Source organism: Trachinotus anak, unplaced genomic scaffold (genome assembly GCF_046630095.1).
Source record: "Trachinotus anak isolate AG129_WGS33_773 ecotype Australia unplaced genomic scaffold, CSIRO_AGI_Tana_v1 ptg000004l, whole genome shotgun sequence".
Classification (NCBI taxonomy): Eukaryota; Metazoa; Chordata; class Actinopteri; order Carangiformes; family Carangidae; genus Trachinotus; species Trachinotus anak.
In genome coordinates, this window is record NW_027273855.1 from 977,072 (window position 1) to 997,410 (window position 20,339).

The 20,339-nt window shown below is 43.5% G+C and overlaps 2 protein-coding genes across 2 annotated transcripts; both read left to right on the forward strand.

Annotated features, from left to right (window-relative positions):
• Positions 1-221: 221 nt before the first annotated feature.
• lrif1 (ligand dependent nuclear receptor interacting factor 1) lies at positions 222-12,476 on the forward strand. Its single transcript, XM_071474955.1, has 5 exons — positions 222-779; positions 2,860-4,480; positions 6,146-6,953; positions 9,868-10,448; positions 11,008-12,476. The coding sequence occupies exons 1-5, from the start codon at positions 763-765 to the stop codon at positions 11,539-11,541; spliced, it is 3,561 nt and encodes a 1,186-aa protein (XP_071331056.1). The 5' UTR covers positions 222-762; the 3' UTR covers positions 11,542-12,476.
• A 1,771-nt stretch (positions 12,477-14,247) lies between these two features.
• Positions 14,248-17,675, forward strand: LOC139619988 (uncharacterized). The gene is made up of 3 exons (XM_071475086.1): positions 14,248-14,338; positions 14,955-15,506; positions 15,879-17,675. Exons 1-3 carry the CDS (start codon positions 14,315-14,317, stop codon positions 16,260-16,262), a joined length of 960 nt encoding a protein of 319 aa, XP_071331187.1. The 5' UTR covers positions 14,248-14,314; the 3' UTR covers positions 16,263-17,675.
• Positions 17,676-20,339: the final 2,664 nt, after the last annotated feature.

A 20,339-nucleotide genomic window follows, 5' to 3' on the forward strand; every position in this document is an offset into this window, starting at 1 on the left:
TAATGCCCTTGACTGGCAGCATGAGGTGCAGTTCATGTTTAAAGGTACAATGTTCGGTTTGGATTTGGCCCATTTGTTTTTGTGGATGTGAAATTTCCCCAAACTCAAGAAGCAGCAGAAGTGATTTCAAATGAAAACCACGTGATGCTGCTGCAAAGGCGCAAACCAAAATAAATCACCTCACGTTTCACAGACCGGAAGCGGAACATGTAATGGTGGAGCGGAAGTGATCGGTGAGGAGGGTTCAGAGCTGCCAGCGTTCAGTAACGCTACTGTACCTGATTTACACGGCGTCAGTAAACACAAGAGCCTCCGTCAGACACACAACAGGGTTGTTTTGTCCTGAACGTGGAGTCTGCGGTTAAAAACACACAGCTCGATGAACGTGACGCCAAAAGAAATGTGATCCAGGTTTTGCTACGTTGAACACAACCGTGTAACAGACCGGAAGTTCGATGTAACAAACGCGAAGCAGAAACGGAAGCCGGGAGGCGAAGCGGCCGAAGCGGACCGTATCTGAAACATTCAGTCGGTCCAAATCAAGCGTGGTTCACGAAGTGGAGCGTTAAGATCATGGAGGAGCTCCGGAGAGTTTCCCCTGACGCCGTGAGGACCTGAGTAACGGCGGAGATAACCGCGGCGCCGCGACGTTACCACGGATTAACTCTTCACGTCCCGGGGGTTCAACGCGAGCTGGACCGGCCTCGACCTCCGCGCGTCCCGCGGCCTGGGAGCAGGACCGAGCGGCCGACAGGTACCGACATGGACCCGGCTCCCAGGTACGCTCCCCAGGAAGTTAAAAACCTGTGAATGCTTCCTGCTGCTGCGGAACTGATCTTTTGTAATGTGTAATTTAATATTTTATTCTGATTTAATATTTTATTGCTTTAGACTTTATTACCTCACCTTCAGGTCTGTAACACGTCATTAGCATCACCTATAAATCAGTGGGTTATTTTTACATTAGTGCACTAGTTCCTGTGAGGACTTCATTAATAATCAACCTGAATGTTTCCATATTCATAGGCTACAGAACACAAATCAGATCCCTGTTTCTGATCATCCCAGACAGAGGCTGACTGAGACTTTCACATATCCTGAACACATTTATGATCCAACATTTATTTCTCTTTCTGACCATAATTTTCCTTCATCAGGTTCACATTGAAATCAAGTTGTATATGTTTTACAGCTGCCCATACGTAAATATAATACAAGTACATATATTGAATTTCCATATATGAAATATGTGTACATGTGAAATAAAAACGCATGCAAAAAATTATATATGAAAATTCTTAGAAATTGGAACAGTTTTCTTATATTGGCATATGTCTAACCCATAAAAATATGTATGTTTATGTACGTATTCTTGCATTGTCAACTTATGTTAAATTAATATATATCTCAAAACCTGTCAATATTATATACAGTCTAAGACCAGTTTCCCAGAAAGGGAAGATAAACTTGTTTATAATTAATAAGAAAAACATACATAACCATATAGAATTTTTATATGTATGTTGTTTTAATAAACTTATATAGGTAAATTAAATGTGTGTATAAAAAAATATATTTCATTAGCATACACTCACCGGCCACTTTATTAGGTACACCTTGCTAGTACCTGGTTGGGCCCCGTTTACCATCAGAACTGTCTTAATTCTTCGTGGCACAGATTCAACAAGGTGCTGGAAACTTTCCTCAGAGGTTTTGGTCCATTTTGACATGACAGCGTCAGACAGTCGCTGCAGATCTATCGGATGCGCATCCGTGATGCGAATCTCCTGTTCCATCACATCCCAAAGGTTCTCTACTGGACTGAGATCTGGTGACTGTGGAGCCATTTGAGTCCAGTGAACTCATTGTCATGTTCAAGAAACCAGTTTGAGATGATGTGAGCTTTGTGACCTGGAGCGTTGTCCTGCTGGAAGCAGAATCAGAAGATGGTTCATTGGATCCATGCTTTCATGTTGCTGACACCAAACTCTGACCCCACCATCCGAACGTCGCAGCAGAAATCGAGACTCATCAGACCAGGCAACGTTTTTCCAAACTTCTATTGTCCGGTTTTGTTGAGCCTGTGTGAACTGTAGCCTCAGTTTCCTGTTCTCAGCTGACAGGAGTGGCCCCCGGTGTGGTCTTCTGCTGCTGTAGCTCATCTGCTTCAAGGTTCGACGTGTTGTACGTTCAGAGATGTTCTTCTGCAGACCTTGGTTGTAACGAGTGGTTATTTGAGTTACTGTTGCCCCCCTATCAGCTTGAAGCAGTCTGGCCAATTCTCCTTCGACCTCTGACATCAACAAGGCATTTTCTCCCAGAGAACTACTCACTGGATATTTTCTCTTTGTCGGACCCTTCTCTGTAAACCCTGGAGATGGTTGAGCGGGAAAATCCCAGTAGATCATCAGTTTCTGAAATACTCACCTGAATCACCTTTCCTCCTCATTCTGGTGCTCGGTTTGAACTTCAGCAGGTCGTCTGGACCATGTCTACATGCCTGAATGCAATGAGTTGCTGCCATGTGATTGGCTGATTAGATATTTTCATTAATGAGCAGTTGAACAGGTGTACCCAATAAAGTGGCCAGTGAGTGTATATGGTCATGACATGTTATACCATATAAAAATTCCTCTTACTTGTGACATCACAAAGTTACAGAAGTCCTCTAAGAGAATAAGTGTGTTCACAAAATGTTGAACTATTCCTCCTGCATTACCGCAGCATTTTAATGACCTCAACCTTCATTGTTTGTGAATTTTGCCATTTGACAAATAAAAGACAAAATTTCATTTGACAAAAGGCCTCTAAGCTTTACAGCTGTTGTCTGACATGTTTGTGTTGTTTTTTTTCTCTCAGTGGAACCGGCGTCTTTTACCAGGCCATGCCTGCTGTTGGAGCTGATGGAAAGAAAATCATGAAACTGATTCCTGTACAAATGGTCAATGGACAGTTTGTCCAAACACAAATAAGCAAAGCGAGAATGGTTTCTACGCCACAGAGACCTGTAACCATAAATTTTTCTTCAACTCCTGTTCACTTGGAAAAGAAGGCAGCTTTGAATCCTCCTGCCACTCAGCAAATTGTCAGCAGGCAGGTTCCCTTCAGGAGTCCCCCGCCTAAAGAAGCAGGACTGGATCTTGGTAATTCACTAAACAAGCAGCCACCACTGCAACAGGCTGTAAATGTAAGGGCCAAAGTACCTGTGATCACAATACCTGCAACAAATGTTGGGAATTTAGTAAGACTTCCGTGTCAGCTCCCAGTGACAGTGAAACCTCCAGCACTCCCCACTGGACAGTACCTCCAGATCCCCCATAATGCACAAGTCCAAGGTGTCCCAGCACCTCAACTTCCTGTGCTCATCAAGAAACAGATTTTTACTACATCAGCCAGCTCCTCCCCGGGTCCAGGACTATCCAGTGTGGTTTACGTGTCCCCGGTCATGACCGTGAATCAAGACCTTACTCCACCATGTGTTTCTGCACTTCCCTCCCTCAACCTGCTTTCTAACACATCAAATAAGACTCCATCTGGACCCCCAGCAAAAGGATTGAAATCGCTTCTAAAATTGGTTCCAAAGGTTTCGCAAAGGCCCAACAGCCCTATAAAGTGGGTGATTGAAGAAGAGGACTGCTCAACGGCTCCAAATCTGACTGTTCCTGATCCATCTTCTGTCACTTCAGAGATTCTTCGAACTGTGGCAGAGAGAGAAAACGCAAGAAAGCCCAGTGACGACTTTAGAAAAAACTCTGAGTCGAGTCAAAGTGGACAAAGACAGGACAACGCTTTGGTCGTGTGCAATGGGAAGGTCTTTTCTCTGGCTAAAGCATGCAACCTACCATTAGCAATGGGGAAAAGCAACCCCCCCACAGCAGCAACCGATAGTTACGAATGCCACAAAAGCACTGTACCTGCAACACAACAATCTCTGGAGTCAGATGCAGCTGAGACGCAGCAGGACCTCAGGGTGATTATTCCAGACGAGTCCGATGAAGTGATAGATCTCTGTGATGATGATGATGATGCTCAGGAAGGCTCGTCCCAACCAGCAGCCTCAGTTAACGTGTCAGCAGTCTCTCTTCAGGATGACGACAACGTCATATTTGTGTCATATATTCCGCCCAAATCTGAGGCTGGTTCCAGACACAGGTTGAGAGTGAGGACACAAACGGGACTCGAGAAGGAAACTAAGCAGACGAGCAGAAGCAGCTCGGACACTGTGACAGAAGAAAAGAGGCTGGACGGTGGAAGTGGCAGCGACGAAGGCTCCGCTGTTAGAGGAGGACAGTCAGGCCAGAGTCGTTCGGTCAGCACGGCCAAAAATGTTCCACGTTTTTGTGGTTCAGCAGTGATGAACATGGATGATAACGAGAGCACCTCCACCCAACAGGTGGAGAGAGTGGAAGCTGACACAGATTCCAGCACCGACAGCAGCAGCGGAGCGGGCCCTCTCAAACAGGACTCCCACAGGACAGAGGTGAGGGCACTTCAGGGTTTCTGATAGAACTGTTTTCAAGCAGGGGTCCATGTAACACTCAATAAAACAATGAGCGGTAGAGAAATCGCACCACACTTCACCGTAAATTACAGAAAAATGTTCGACCACAGTTTTGAGCGCTTTAAGAAAACGAAATCAAACATGGAAATGTGCTTTTAAAGTCTGAAGACACCAGATGCTCCCTGTTAAGGTGCAGTCATTTAGTGTAATGACATAAAGATGAAACACACGGGAAACTGCACATTTTTGGCAAAGAAGATTTGCTGTTAAAATGTTCTGTCCGTCATCAAACCACTCGCCCCAAAACTCTGCAGGACCAGTCAGTCAAGAAATGCCAGCACGAGTTCAGCCAGATGTTTGGAGGTTCCAGGTTACAGTGTTCACACTGTAGCACTGTGTGAAAACCACAGCCACAAGATCAAGTGTTTGTCACTGGGATTATTTCCTGTAGTTTCCTGAAGCCTCTGATTTCTGCTCTGAGCTCATCACCAGTGAAGTTTGGTTCCTTTGACTTTAAACCTGCATCCAAACACCTAGTGGTGAGCGACATGATGAACATACTCGATGGATCATGTAACCGTTTTAAGCTTTTGTGTGTGTGTGTGTGTGTGTGTGTGTGTGTGTGTGTGTGTGTGTGTGTGTGTGTGTGTGTGTGTGTGTGTGTGCGTGCAGTTAGCCTGAGGCACCTTTTCAAATAGAGCAGGTCTGGACTGTACAGAGACCCAACTATTCCCAGCATGAGCAAGCACTTGGCAACAGTGGCATTAAAAGAGCTTATTGTGAGGAGGCAGAGACCTGGAACAGGGGGCACGCAATGATAATAGTAAATAATAATAACTATTCCAGAGGGGCGCTTTTAGATTTTTTTTTTGTTGAAGTTTTTTGCCCTTATAATAGCAGTGAGCACAGTGAGGGAGAGACTGGAGAGTCAGATAGAAAGGGGGGGTGACAGGCAGCAAAGGTCCTCGGGTTGGACTTGAACCCGGGGTGCTGCAGTAAGGACTGCCTTGGTGGTATGCTCTCCACCTGGAGAACCACCTCAACATTTAACCTGGTGTTGATTTCCCTGTTTTTGCAAATTGAAGTTGTTCCAGTAGAAACCATAGATGAAACAAGACTGTTTGAATGCAGACAAATGTTGCAGGGACCTGAGTCGTCATACTGCTGTGGTTTTATGCATCAAAGGTTTAAATCACACATTTATGAAGAGCTTTAGAGGAGAATGACAAAAACATAATGATGTATATCGTGTATCACAAAATGCAGTAGCCTGAAAATACTGTGGTATTATTTATAGGCCCTGCTGGTCACTGTTCCCCTCTGTACGGTGCGGTGTTTTTGGACTCACAAAACAATTACTACAGTTTAGTGGATAATTTATAACAGGAGATAAAAGCTGAAAATCCATTTTCTGTGATTCATTGACTAAATACTGATTTCATCGGCTGCTCAGATCAGCAGAATATTTACACTTCAACATACAACTGTACTACTGCAAACGAAATGCAAGGTGCTTGGAGTTGTGGTCAAACCAGATGAGACGTGAAGATGTCTATGTGAAGTTATGATTATTTGTGTCGTCCTTCCAGATTACACCATCGGTGCGTTTTTATGTATTGTCAGTATTGTGTGTTTTCTTTGCAGATCATTCCAGACGCTGCACCAGGCGGGACATCTTCAAATCCCTGTCAGGTGGACGACCATCAGCTGAGGCAGATCTTTGGTATCACAGCTGAGGCGAGAGTCGGGCTGCAGAGGATTGATGAAGCCTCGGCCTCACAGAGCGAGTCGCTCAGCTCAGAACTGTTTTTACAGAACCTTCATGGTTCCTGTAAAAACCAACAAACTGACACCTGCAGTCGTCTCATCGATGTCAAGACTGCTCTTTTAAAACTCAAGACAAATCCTCTCTCTGCTGTGAAGAGTAAGTGCCATTCAGGTCAAAGGTCACTGAAGAGAGCATCATGTGCTGTTGACAGTGCACCAGTGATCGGCTACGTGGAACCAATCGATGAGGATTTCCCCAGCACAGATTCCAACGGGTCACCGGACACAACAGCTCAGCTACAGACTCCGACTTGTGTGGATCTGAACACAAACACAAGGAGAATAGGAAGGACAAGGAAACGCACAATGTGTCCATGTTGTGTCCCTGGTTTCCTGGAGCCTGCAGTAAAATCCAGCACAAGGTTAGATGAGTCAGAGAGGTGGACGTGGATGACGGAGGGCATGAGTAAAAAAGGGGGACGAACAAAGGCTCCGAGAAAAGACGGAAAAACGTGTGAAATCAGCTGTTTAACAGCCAGGAACAGGCGGAAATGTAAAACTGACGAGGTTCCAGCTGCTGACAGTTTACCCTCAACAACATGGGACTCTGACAAACTGACAAGACACAAACAGGTCAGAAGACTCAAAGAGCATCTAGAGAAAGAGCTGATGAGTGACACTGTGAGCTGAGACTAGAAACCCAACATTTTACTTCAATATTCTTACTAATTATATTTTAACATATAACTTTTGTAACTAAAAGTGACTCTACACTTGCCATCAGTCACAATAAAGAATGTCACAGTGGCTGTGGTGTGGTGTAACATACTTGGTGTTTCAGCCCCTGACGTGAACTTCATCACTGCTCATCCAGATGTGTGATTAATGTTGGCACTCGCTCCATTTTGTTTATTATAGCATGAAAGTTTTCTGTGTATCTAATCCACACAGAACAGACCAAGTTGCCCCAGAAATCTGAGGAGAAACACGAGAGTAAAGAAAAATGTCCTACAACATAAAAGTGTCTCCTTTAATTCAAGTGGTTGAATGTTTGTTAAAATGCACAAAAAATCAGCAGCCTGAACCTGAACTGCATTATTGATTATGTGTATGTCACAAAGGCAGCAGGAGATTTGTTCTGTTTTTCATTTTCTAATTAACAAATATAAAATCAAAGCCTGAAGTTTAACTTCTGGAACATTTTCCCTTTAATGTGTCCACAGGGAGTCAGAACATATCTGATGATGAGGAAACTGCCTTTTGCCTTAAAAGTTATGTAGTGATTGAAAATATCTAAGAAATCATATGTTGAACGTGTCAGTGGCACAGAAGTGCAGTCGAGCCTCCCTTTATCCAAAGCGCACTGATCTACCTCCGCTTCAGGCACACGGGCTGCGGTCGAGAAGTCTGTTTTTCTTATGAAGGCTCCAAACTGAGTGAAACGTATCTGAGCGGCGGCCGTGATGAGAGCTGGTCCAATTCTCTAAATAAGGAAAGGAGCTTCAGTGCTTCCTATCTTATCTCCTGTAGCATAAGAAACACTGGAGCTTCCTTTATGAAAGTAAAGGAGAAAATGCCGTCCCACAATTCCTTGTTGCAGCAACATTTAAAACGACAGATGATTGTAGTTTCACCACAGGAGACCCATAGAAACAACAGAGCAGCTGTTTTATGTTGACACAAAGCAAAACTTCTGGAAATCCATCATCCATAAGTACAGGGTTTATTCTCTTTGAGGTCCAGTTAGGAGTCGTCATGAAGAACAAGCATCATCTTTATCGTCATAATAATCTACATGTAAATGTTTAAAACCTTCTGACTGCACTAAAAAATACATTTTCTCTAATTAACAAATGTATAAAAAAGTCAAAACTCTGTGTCACATAATTATGTCTGAATATAATTCTTTCTGGCCCCTTCTCAGTTGTTTATTTTTATGTAATTATTATTTTAATGGCTTAGTTCTTTCTACTTGTATATTTCTTTCTTTTGTTGTCTTATTTCAACAATTCAAACCTGTTTTTTTTGGGGGGGTTTTTTTGTGGTTAGGAAAGTATTTATATCGTCCATGTGTTATAAATAAAGTTGGTTTAAAAAAAACAATCCTAGTGTAAGTGCAGTAGGATCCTCTCTGTACTGCAGTTGTGTTTCCTAAGTCCTTATGAACTCCTTATGATTAGTTTGACTTTTCAGCCGCAGCCTTGATGTGTTTAAAAGGACACCAACAAACCAAACTGTCCTCACCTGACTGACCGATGCCACCAAAATAAGGGTTTTCTTGTATAAATCCTCATATATATAACAAACTAATATGAACCTGCAGACCATGATATACAATTAAAAGCTCTAAAAAAACTATGAAGTGGTAAGAAGTAGTTAAGATTTTTATGTCACATATACTGATCCTGAGGTCAAGAACGAAATGGTCTGTGAGTTGTCATTAGGCTACGAGAAGTTTGTAAAACAAATGATTTCCCTCTCACTGAAAAGCTAATGTGTATGAAATGTTTCTGATATATTTTATTAGGTCATTTCTGTCATTTCTGGTTGAAATGAGTCTTGTGAGCTGTAGACAGCAGAAATTGTAGTTGCAGTGACCTGTTGTTGCTTTCATCCTATGAACCCACCTCTATTTCTTCATGGAGGAGTTTCAATAATAAAAGAGATATTGTTAGACATATTTACTGCCTACCCGGCCAGAAGGCTTTTATTTTCCAAATAAAAGCCTTCTGACACTCCTTCATATTTATCAAACATTGACACGTAAAATGGAAGCTCCATCAAATTATTGTGCATATTTATTAAAACGAAAATGGAGAGAAAATATAGCTCACTGTAGCTGGCGAAGCTGATGGGAGGTCTGGATTTTATCCTGCGAGCTGCGTGAATAAACTCGGAGTCAGTGGGGCCGGGATTTGTTGAAATGCCGCTTTTATTCTGGAGAACTCGGCCCGGAAATCCGGTTGTTTTACGCGGAAGTGAAACTCTATCAAAACACAGGTCGTGGTCTTTAAAGCTGGATGTGACTGTTCGATCAAGGTACGAGCGACTCTACCGACATCTCTTCACTTCACTGCGGCCGGTTTGTCCGGGCCGGTGGTGAATGTGTGTCATCATATCGGCTTCTGTCACAGCGGATATTTCTTCTAGTCCGTGTTATTCTCTGCTGTTATTATCTACATGAACGGCGTCTTTCTCTTTCAGGTGTTTTCTGTTTTTTTTCTTTTTACGGAACTCTGAATGCAGGGACTCTGCACCACACGGACATAATAATTGTAGACTCTAGTTGCGAGCCCATACAAATATGTATGTGTGTGTATTTATGCCTGTGTTGTTTATGGTGATGTGAAAACAAACCCACACTGTGGACATTTTTAAAAATTGTGCAAACTCGGTAAATGAAGCAGCTTATTAATGATCAGTCTCATCTCAACTTGTAAACAACAAACGTTAAAGTCAACCAGCTAATGTGGAATGAGCAGAGAAGTGATGGTGAAGTCTCGTCCATCCATGAGCAGCAGGGAGGAGATAATGGGAGCTGGTGGCGTAGTGGGGCTCTCTAACAGGAACTGTGATTGAAACGACCTGTTGTTGAGCCTGAACCCAAACTGATCAACTTTTAATGTGTGTTCAGGGGAACAGACACGACATGGATCCTCCTGGCAGACTGGAAATCTACATCCCAGCGGAGGCGGAGGTGAAGAACATCCCTCTGTGGAGTTTACCAAAGTCAGTGCTCAGAAGAATGGGCCTCCCCCCGTCTGACTCCGAGGGCTCCACGAAGCTTGCAGGCTCTCCAGAGGGCATATGGATTTGTCCAGTAACCTTACGGAGGAAAGGGCAGAAAGGAGCAGAAAACATGTCCTCAGTGCTGGGCACAGAGTTTACTGCTGCCCCGGGGCCCCTCCGAATGTCTTTTGTCTCCTCCAACCGCACAGCTTACCAGCTGCTGAAGGATGTCCCTGGGAAAAAGGTTTCCGCAGAAAGATCTCTTACCTCCCCGACACCTCAGGCTTTGGGGGCCCAGATGCACCGAGATGCTGTTGTCATCTATCGCGGGAACATTTACCTGTCCATCAGGAGGCCCAGTCGAAGCCAGAGGAAACGAGAGACACGTGACCCACAGCCGACTGCCCGGTCTTCCAGTCCCTCCACATCATCATCTAAAGGCCAGAGGAAGGTAAGGTGACATTTCATTTACAATCAGGTCACAGCAACAAACCAGTTTAATAAGTAAAACTGGGTAAAACATGACATGTGTAGCTTTAGCTTTAGAGAGGAAAGAAGACTCTGCAGGAGTCTGCAGCCAGGTTAACGCCAAGAAATATGAAATTGTACATGTGAATTAAAGTCTAAAATGATTAATCTTTGCTGATGTTTAGCACGTACAGGACAGGAGCAGTGGTGTGGAATCATTCCACAGTTAGAGTGTCGTGACAGCAAATGTGTTAAAGGTTGAATACATGTCATGGATTTGTGAAAGGGGTCAGTTAAAGCTAAAACAGGAGTTAAACCCTTAAAGAGACAAGACACCTGTTGCCACCAATGTGTCAGATGTTAGCTGTAGTAATGAGTCTACACACTGACAAACAGACACAGTTCATCCACCATTACCAGTAAAGATGTGACAGAAATGAAAACGTCTCAGTGTGTTTACAATATGGCAGCTCTCCTTCAATGTTTTAAGTCTCTGCTGTGGACTCTGTGTTTATCATGATATTACTCTGCATGTCCTACAGGAGCTGCTGAATGACAACAGGCCCAAGAAGAAACACACCACATGTAAAGTAACACACAGTGAAAACAAGAAAGATGTTACACACAAGGTAAGAGATGTATCCTCATCCAGGACTGCTCGCTGCGTCCCTCAGTCCACAGGCAGTGAACACAAAGTGGACAGCCACTGTCACACAGACGCTCGAGGAGAGGAGGCAGCAGCTGTGGAGCCAGCGTGGTTTCAGACTCAGGAGGCGGCGGCGGCAGCGGCAGCGGTGGCGAACACAGACAGTGGTGAATGTGAGATGCAGGACCTGGACGGTGAAGAAGCTGAGAGCACCAATCAAAACAGTGACATGGACACGAATATGCAAATCAACGGTGGTGAAGTTAACAGGAGCAGCACCAGGACGGAGCCTCTGGCTGCAGCTCAGGCCTCCACGTCACAGATGAAGGAGTTTGACTTTGAGCAGCTGGCACAAGATGAGAGGATCGCTCGAATGAAGGCCAGACTCAGACAGAACGAAGCTGCTCTCAGCAACTTCCCTTCTCTCTAACAACACATCAGGCAGACTGAACGACAGTAATGAAAGTGGAGAGATTTGAAAGTTGGTGTTTTTGGTATGAAATGAACAAGGATATGAAAAACAATATCATGAACAAGGGGAATGATTACAGGTTTATTTAACCAATTTCAATTGTGTGCATAAGAATAACCAGTTTCAACCTGAACTGTGTGATTAATTAGTTCTAATACATGTCACAAAGGCAGCAGGAGATGTGCTCTGTTGTTCAGCAGGACTGCATGAAAAAGTCAACAAAAAAATAATAATCACAGCACTATTTAATTTAGTTTAAGCCCTGTAACATATTCCTTTAATGTGTCTACAGGGAATCGGAACATATCAGATGATGAGGAAACTGCCTTTTGCCTTAAAGGTTATATTTATTGAAAGTTTTTAAAGGTCCCATATTTTACACTTTTCCAGTTTTCATCTGAAGTGTTGATCTCCATCAGAAGATATATTTGTGGTTTTAAGAACCAAAAACCATCTCAGTGTAGTTTTACATCTCCTCTCTCAGGCTTCTCTCTGGAGCTCTGGTAACAACAGGTCAGTCAGCCAATCAGAGGAGAGGATCTGAGGCTCACTCTTCTGATTGGCTGACTGTTTTCTGAGTGATCCAATGAAAATATAGCAGATTTCAGGTTAAGAGAAACCAAATCCTGCAAGATAAGGGTTTAGCTCTACGATAAAATAATTTCAATTTGTTTTCCAATCTTCTTCAAAGACTGTGCTATGAAATAATGACCTGGACCTTTAGTTAAGATTATTATGTCACACACGGATCCTGAAGTCAAGAACAGAATGATCTGTGAATAGAGTCTGGTTATAAATGTAATGTCATGTTCAATCATCTGTCATGAAATACTAATGCAATATGTAGATTTTATTAGGTCACTTGTGCAAATAAATTCCCTGGTTGAAATGAATCTTGCGAGCTTTAGACAGCAGAAATGATTGCACAGATAATTTATGTTATTGTTGTGTTTTTGGCAGTGCAGCCTAAGAATGGTGATATTGTTGGGTCAGTCAGTCTTTCCATCACTCTTTTAGTCCAACACATTCCTGCAAACGAAGATTACCTGAACAACTACTGGCTGCAAGTCCATGACATGTGCAGTAGGAATTCACTGTACGAATAAAATGTCCATCTCCTCAAAAGTTGGCGAGGTGTTCCTTAATTCATACACTATCACCCCTGACAGACAGACAGCTGCAGTGACCTGTGGTTGCTTTGTCTTGACTCCCACCTCTATTTCTTCAGGAAAGAGCTTAATAAGAGACATTGTCAGATATATTTAGATATATTTACTGCCCCAACCGGCTTCCGTCCAGATGGTGGCGACAAGCCGCCATAAAACACTGCTGCTTGTTTCCAAATAAAAGCACAACCTCACACTCGGTAGTGTTTATTAAATATTTTTTATTCCTATGTTAATTAAATATTGAGACATGACAAATAGAAGCTGTATCAAACAGTTTTGAGATTTTCTTAAAATGAAAGTGACGAAAAAATATAGCTTACTATAACCTAATACAATTACAGTATTGTGATTACTTTTATTATGAAGAACTTTCCAAATCGGAAATAAAAATGTAAAGCAATTGCGAACGAACGGTAGGTGACTTCAAAATAAAAGTGGGGCGTTCTCATTTTTCAAGTAGTTGGAGTGATGTAACAGGGCAGATATGTGTTTTGGTTTCAATTTAACAAAGCCAGCTAATGAAACCCAGGTATCAACAACTGGCCCCAGGAATGAATGAAACTACAACACCAGTCTTCCTTGTTGTCTGTGCTATAAACTAGTCAGGGCTGAGTCCAAAAAGCCATCATCTTTGATTACAAAGGAACCAATTAAAGTCAGTAAACACCTCTTGGTAACAACAATTAATCATCTGCAGTGGTTTAAGACAAACTGCCTGCTCTGATAGTCAGCCTCCTTTGGACAGTGCTTTCATTTTGAGACTAACGTAGATCAAGTACAGGACAGGACTGTTTTCTGCAGCTCAGGAGAGTCTCCAAGGTCAGTCCAATTTAATCCAGTAGGAATCCAGAGACTGTCATACATGCTTTCATTTCCTCCTGTTCGGACCACTGTAATTCTCACTATACACGTCTGAGCCAACAGTCAGCCAAAATTACAGTTTGTCCAAAAAGACTTATCACTAAAACCAAAAGAAGAGAGCACATTACTCCCATTCTAACATGTCTTCATTAGCTTCCAATAGATTTTAGAATTGATTTGAAGATTTTATTGATGACTTTTAAAGCCTGTCTGGTGTCTGGTGCATCCTCAGGGCTTGTGGTCTGAATTTACTTCTTACTTCTTAAATCAATTGTTATATTCAGTAATTCGCCTTATTCTTATTTTCTTTATTATTTTTAATCAATTTAGAATGTTCTATCCCATTTTTACTTTAATTTGTTTTCATGCTTTGTCTTATATTTCCTCCCCAATGTTGTTTAATCTGGATATTTTGTCATTTATTTTTAATGTTCATCCTCAATTTTGTCTTTGTAACTGTGTTTTTAAGGTGCTATATAAATAGTGTTTGTTATGATTATATTATCTTTATTTTAACATGTGATTGGGGGTTAAAGGTCATGGGGACTGTCTGAGTTTCGATTACAGCCTGCTTGTGGTGTGAAATTATTATGAGTCATAAGATGTGTTGAGATGCCGCTTTTATTCTGGAAAACCTCTACCCGGAAATCCGGTTGTGTTACAAAGAAGTGAAGACGCAACGAAGCGCGGGCGGCGGTCTCATGCTGCAGCCTCGTCCTGATACGGTCAGTGAAGAAACACCTGCCCGCCATTGTTCAGCTCCTAGCAACGGTACATGTTGTTACTATGGAAACGGCAGGTCGTCGGTGGTTCTCGGTCGTTTGAAGGAGTGAATGTGTTTCTGCTGATCGTTCATCGCGACAGGCGACCAGGTGCTACACCCGGAGACGGTGGAATCAGGAGGAGCACCCGGGGGAACTGTCCGGTCCGGGTGGGGGAGGGTGGGGGGGTCTGCCCGGGACGTGCTCCATCATGTCGGCCTCTGTCCCTCCTGTTCTCATCCTCAGCTCCAGATAATCAACATAATCGAACATCCTGAATAATGTTGAGTTTATGGTGATGTGAAAACAAACCCACACTGTGGACATTTGTGCAAACTCGGTAAATGAAGCAGCTTATTAATGATCAGTCTCATCTCAACTTGTAAACAACAAACGTTAAAGTCAACCAGCTAATGTGGAATGAGCAGAGAAGTGATGGTGAAGTCTCGTCCATCCATGAGCAGCAGGGAGGAGATAATGGGAGCTGGTGGCGTAGTGGGGCTCTCTAACAGGAACTGTGATTGAAACGACCTGTTGTTGAGCCTGAACCCAAACTGATCAACTTTTAATGTGTGTTCAGGGGAACAGACACGACATGGATCCTCCTGGCAGACTGGAAATCTACATCCCAGCGGAGGCGGAGGTGAAGAACATCCCTCTGTGGAGTTTACCAAAGTCAGTGCTCAGAAGAATGGGCCTCCCCCCGTCTGACTCCGAGGGCTCCACGAAGCTTGCAGGCTCTCCAGAGGGCATATGGATTTGTCCAGTAACCTTACGGAGGAAAGGGCAGAAAGGAGCAGAAAACATGTCCTCAGTGCTGGGCACAGAGTTTACTGCTGCCCCGGGGCCCCTCCGAATGTCTTTTTCTGTCTTTAACCTCACAGCTTACCAGCTGCTGAAGGATGTCCCTCCTGGGAGAGGGGTCTCCGCACACAGGTCTCACACAGATCCCCTGTTGCCTCAGGGTTTGGCACCACCGATCTACCAAACGGCTGTTGTCATCTATCGTGGGAAAATCTACCTGTCCATCAGGAGGCCCAGTCGAAGCCAGAGGAAACGAGAGACACGTGACCCACAGCCGACTGCCCGGTCTTCCAGTCCCTCCACATCATCATCTAAAGGCCAGAGGAAGGTAAGCTGCCTGTACAAGACTACACGGAGTCCAATTCACTAGATTTAACTGATTAATTGATTAATCAGTGACTGAAAGTAGCAGCTGTCGAGACGGTACGATGGTAGAAGTACTGCTTTTAGTAAAGTGAATAGTTTACAGTGTTGGTTCATCTTCATCTGTTGAAGCTGTGCTAAGCTAACATTAAGTTAGCAGAGTTTTAAGTTTATTCTTAACCACTGGTAATAGTAAGTGAATGAAAACAGTATCGGCAGAGTGATGAGTAAAATACACTCAACTGTACGAAGCAAAGAAAAGGAGGATGTTCATGTTGTTGTAAGTCTCTGCTGTGGACTCTGTGTTTATCATGATATTACTCTGCATGTCCTACAGAAGCTGCTGAATGACAACAGGCCCAAGAAGAAACACACACGCAAAGTAACACCCAGTAAGAACAAGTCCAGGACGGCTCGCGCCGTCCCCCAGTCCACTGGAAGTGAACACAAAGTGGACGGCCTCTGTGACAGGGACGGGGGAGGAGAGCAGGACCTGGACGGCGAAGACGCTGAGAGCACCGGCAGAAACAGCGACGTGGACACCAATCAAATCGACGGTGGTGAAGTTAACGGGACGGAGCCTCTGGCTGCAGCTCAGGCCTCCTCGTCACAGATGAAGGAGTTTGATTTTGAGCAGCTGGCACAGGACGAGAGGATCGCTCTGATGAAGACTAAACTCAGACAGAAAGAACCTGCTCTCGGCAACTTCCCTTCTTTATAACAACACATCAGATCCACAACAATTAAACTCAGGTTAAGTTTATTAGAAAACATTTAAATTCTCTAAAGAGGCCAAAGGTTGGAGATGAGTCATGGCATCGCTCTGTGCATTCAGCACTTTAGTCCAGAGAGAAAATCTAGAGATAGTTATTCTTGAGCAGATTGTTCACAGATACATTATTATCCCATTTATTTATGAGGTTACACATAAATATCATGTATTTATCTTTATGGTCTACACACTGAAATGACAGAAGCCAAATCCAGGCTGGCTGAGGTACCGACCCCCCCAGAATCATGTCTGAAGGATGATTAACTAAGTAACTCATGTCCAATATAAATGTGATACCCAGAATATGAGCAAAACTAACAGAAAAACAGGACACTGTGAGCATGTAAACGTACCAGACATCTTAAAGGTCAGCACATTCCCTTTGACATTTGTTCCACAGTGTGATTTATTTTCTTTTTGAACCTGACTTGTCCTCTGGTACCGTTGTCACCGACCTCGACGAGTGGCCCTGCTGCTGCTGCTGCTGCTGCTGCTGCTGCTGCTGCTGCTGAGGATCGAAGACGAGAACAATGTTCTCCACGGGCCCAGCGTCGCACTCAGGTGGACAGTTTTTACTAAAGGATCAACACTGACGAAGCAGAACCAGACACTTTTTAAGTTCAATGCATTCTTCTTCCTTCTCAAAACCTGGTGCCTACATTACCCACAATGCAACTCAACCACTAACTGTTCTGGAAGAGATTCAGGTGTGTGCTAGCAGGACAGTAAAGGCAGTAAAACTCCCCCACCCCTGTACTGTACTATACACAAGAGTCTTCATATTCATAAGGTGTCGACAAACATCGTCACCACTGGGACTTTTCACCTGCAATTGACTGTTTCCAGCCCACAGACGTCATCACACATTCAAAATGATGTGTAGCTGTTTACTCTCCGTCGTGCCACCTGTGAACCTGGGTTTTGTGTTGTTATATTGTTGAGTGAGGTTGCAGATGTTTCTGAGAGTTGTGTTGAGATCCCTGATTGTTACTGTGATGATCTTTTACCTCGTTAGACTGAGATGAATCTTTATTTTGGGATCTTTTGGGATGAGTTCTGCACCTCACTGAAAAATGTTTGCTCTTCTGTTGAATTAGTGACTCAATCAAGAGACTTTCATGTCCAGTTGAGCCTTATTACCTTTATATATTGATACCTATATGTCCAACCTGTCGTTGAGTTTGTTACCATGAATTGCTAAAATCCAGCTGCTTTGTTCTCGTGCCTCAAATTTAATTTATGTTTAACAGACACAATCATTTCAGGCCGAGTTTTTTTTTTTTGTGTGTGACTTTTTTAAATGAGCTCTCAGAGGATGTAATTCTGTTAATGTTTGCAATAAAGAAACGAGTGAGAACAGGATCATGTCTGTTTGTTCTTATTTAAAGGATCATTCACCATCATAGATTATCTCCCCAGTGATCTGCACCCATCTGCTCCCATACAGTGGCTGGGATACTGTGTTATACTGTAGGAATGTAACATCTCAATGGGCATCATCTCCTCCGAGGGTTGGGAGGGAGGACGTGTCCCCCTCACCTTTATAATTTCAGGCTCATTTTTTTAACTTAAATCTCTAAAAAAAAAAAAAAGTTCTCTACTGTTCTTCCACCATCATCCAGATGAGACGGCGTCGAGTTGTGTGACAAGTGCTTGGGACATATGTTGCCCGGGGTTTTGCCTCTCAGGCCACAAACAGGCTGCCTGACCTCGTTCAGGGAGTGTAGGCTGTACGGGGCCCAGTCCCAACTTCCTCCCCAGAGTCCTGAACCCTCAGACTTAATGGACGTCACCTGGTAAGTGACTGAGTGATTGAATGGTATAAAGAGGGACAGCACTTTGAAACATATCACCTCACTAACCCGTTTCATAATGTTGTGGGTTTGAGACTTTTTACATTTTTTACTCCCTGATTGTAAACATAATGTAATAATGTAATTGCATAAAATGTGATGAAAGTAAATTTGTGATTCATCATCGTGTCATCAGAGGACAAATAACTGCACGGGTTGTGGCTCTGAATCACTCGTCTTTAAAGCAGCTCTGGTTCTCCTCAGTTCTCCTGCACACAGTTTTTCAGGTACTTGGCAGGTAAGTTGTTCCAGACATGTTGGAGAACCTGTCACAGTTCTGTGGATCGAGGAGGCCTCAGTGTCTGTCTCTTCATGTGAGCAGTGTGTGGAGCTCTCAGGACCATGAGACCAGAGCGGGAAAAGAAAACATCATCAATTTCAGAACAGCATCTAGAAAAAAAAGTCAGAAAACAGCACATAAAGAAATGTTACAGGTAGTTTCCAGAGGAAAGTGGTGAATGTTTGAAACAGTTGTTGCGTCAGTGGCACCATACCTTCCTCTTGTGATGTCACTGATCAGTCCTGTGTCACCTGCACAGGTGGGAGTGGCCTAAAACTGTGCTCACTGTTACTTTGTAAAACAACACTCACCTAGCACATGCTGTTGGTTTGTTATTTAAAAAATAAACTCAAAAATATCTTATATTATCTACATATCATCTTTATTTAAACTCGAGGGTCATTGAGGGCAAGGCCTTCATTTATAATGACGTCTAGGAAATCCAAATAATAAAAAGATACTTTAATAAAAAAATAACTTTGTTTTAAACACAACACAGCTAATGCAAAACAGTTTAAAATAGTGAATGTGCTTAAAACTGTCCGTAGGTTAATAGTAGTAGGTGAATGGGGTCAGTGAGGTCACGCCCCAGGTGGTAATGAGTTTGATGGATGTGGGCTCAAAGTGTCCCACTTGGTCCTGAGTGTGACTGACTTGTACCTGCAGCCTGAAGGCAGAAGTCTGGTTGTGTTGTGTGTTTGTAGCATCTGAAGCTGTTTGTTGTCCTTTCGTCTTTGTGTGTCTGCTGTAGATGCTGCTGACTGGTTCTCGCCCCAGTCCAGTGACTGTGCTGCTCATTCTGATGATTCTGTTGAGAGGATGAAGGTGGATGTCACTCAGAGCACCAGGCAGGACCCACTGGAGTTTCCTCAGGCGGAGGAGGCGATGAGAAGATTTCACAGTCAGGGTTGAAGCTGAGTTTGTGGTCAGTTGTGGTGCTGAGCTGTTTGTGCGCTGTAGCCTGGCCACTGACCGCCAGTGTGGGGATGCTGAACTGTGCGTGCCAGTGACCGCTCTGAGAATATGTCCCTCTCAGCTGGTACCTGTCCTTCAGAGTTGGTCGTGTCCACTGTGACTGTGTGGTCGGAGTATGATGGGGGCTGTTTCTGGGTGTGAGCTGCTGCAGCGTTCAGTGTCGAGTGTGAGGAGCACAGGTGAGATCCCTGAACCCTGTGGGGCTCCAGAGGAGCAGAGCTCCGATCACCTGGTGCCTGTTGGAGATGAAAGGACCCAGAGGATCAGATGAGAGTTGACGCCCATTAGGAGCAGCGCTCGTCCCATCAGGTGGGGGCGCTCTGTGGTGAAGGAGCCTGAGAAATCCACAGAGAGCATTATAACATATGTTCTGTTGTTTATATGCAAACTGGACGATCAGACAGTGTGTGTTTCTGTGTGTGTGTTTGTTAACATTGTGATTGTATGATTCAGATATTTTTGCAGATATTTGCTGTTAGCATAGCATTAGCCTTTTGCTAATTACTAACAATCATGCACAGTATCTGAATCATGACATCACAATGTTAAAAAAGTGTTTTGAGTGGTTTCTTTCTAAATGCTGTGCACGTGTTATCAGACTGATGAAGAGGATTTGCTTTTATTTTGTCTACTTGCAGTGTGTTGAGCTCTCAGGGACGCACGTTAACATTCAGCTGCACGGTCATTCTGGAGGAGGAGGTCTGTGGTTTTTTATTTTGTCCAACTCATTTAAATAAAAAACAATAGAAACACCTCATCATATAACTTAATGCACCAAACTACATCCTCCACAATGATCATGCACTTAAATCAACACTGCTCTAGGTAGAAACTGAACATTATAACCTTCATGAAGGTACGTGGTCTGGTGTACACACCAGTGAACACTGGTTCCATTCAGAAAAAAATGGACATAAT

Coding starts and splice junctions, on each gene's coding strand:
- LOC139619988 (XM_071475086.1), top strand. CDS start 14,315: ATGCTGCAGCCTCGTCCTGATACG. Junction 14,339..14,954: donor TGCAGCCTCGTCCTGATACG/GTCAGTGAAGAA, acceptor ATGTGTGTTCAG/GGGAACAGACACGACATGGA. Junction 15,507..15,878: donor CATCTAAAGGCCAGAGGAAG/GTAAGCTGCCTG, acceptor CATGTCCTACAG/AAGCTGCTGAATGACAACAG.
- lrif1 (XM_071474955.1), top strand. Junction 4,481..6,145: donor AGGACTCCCACAGGACAGAG/GTGAGGGCACTT, acceptor TTTTCTTTGCAG/ATCATTCCAGACGCTGCACC. Junction 6,954..9,867: donor GCTGATGAGTGACACTGTGA/GCTGAGACTAGA, acceptor GTTGTTGAGCCT/GAACCCAAACTGATCAACTT.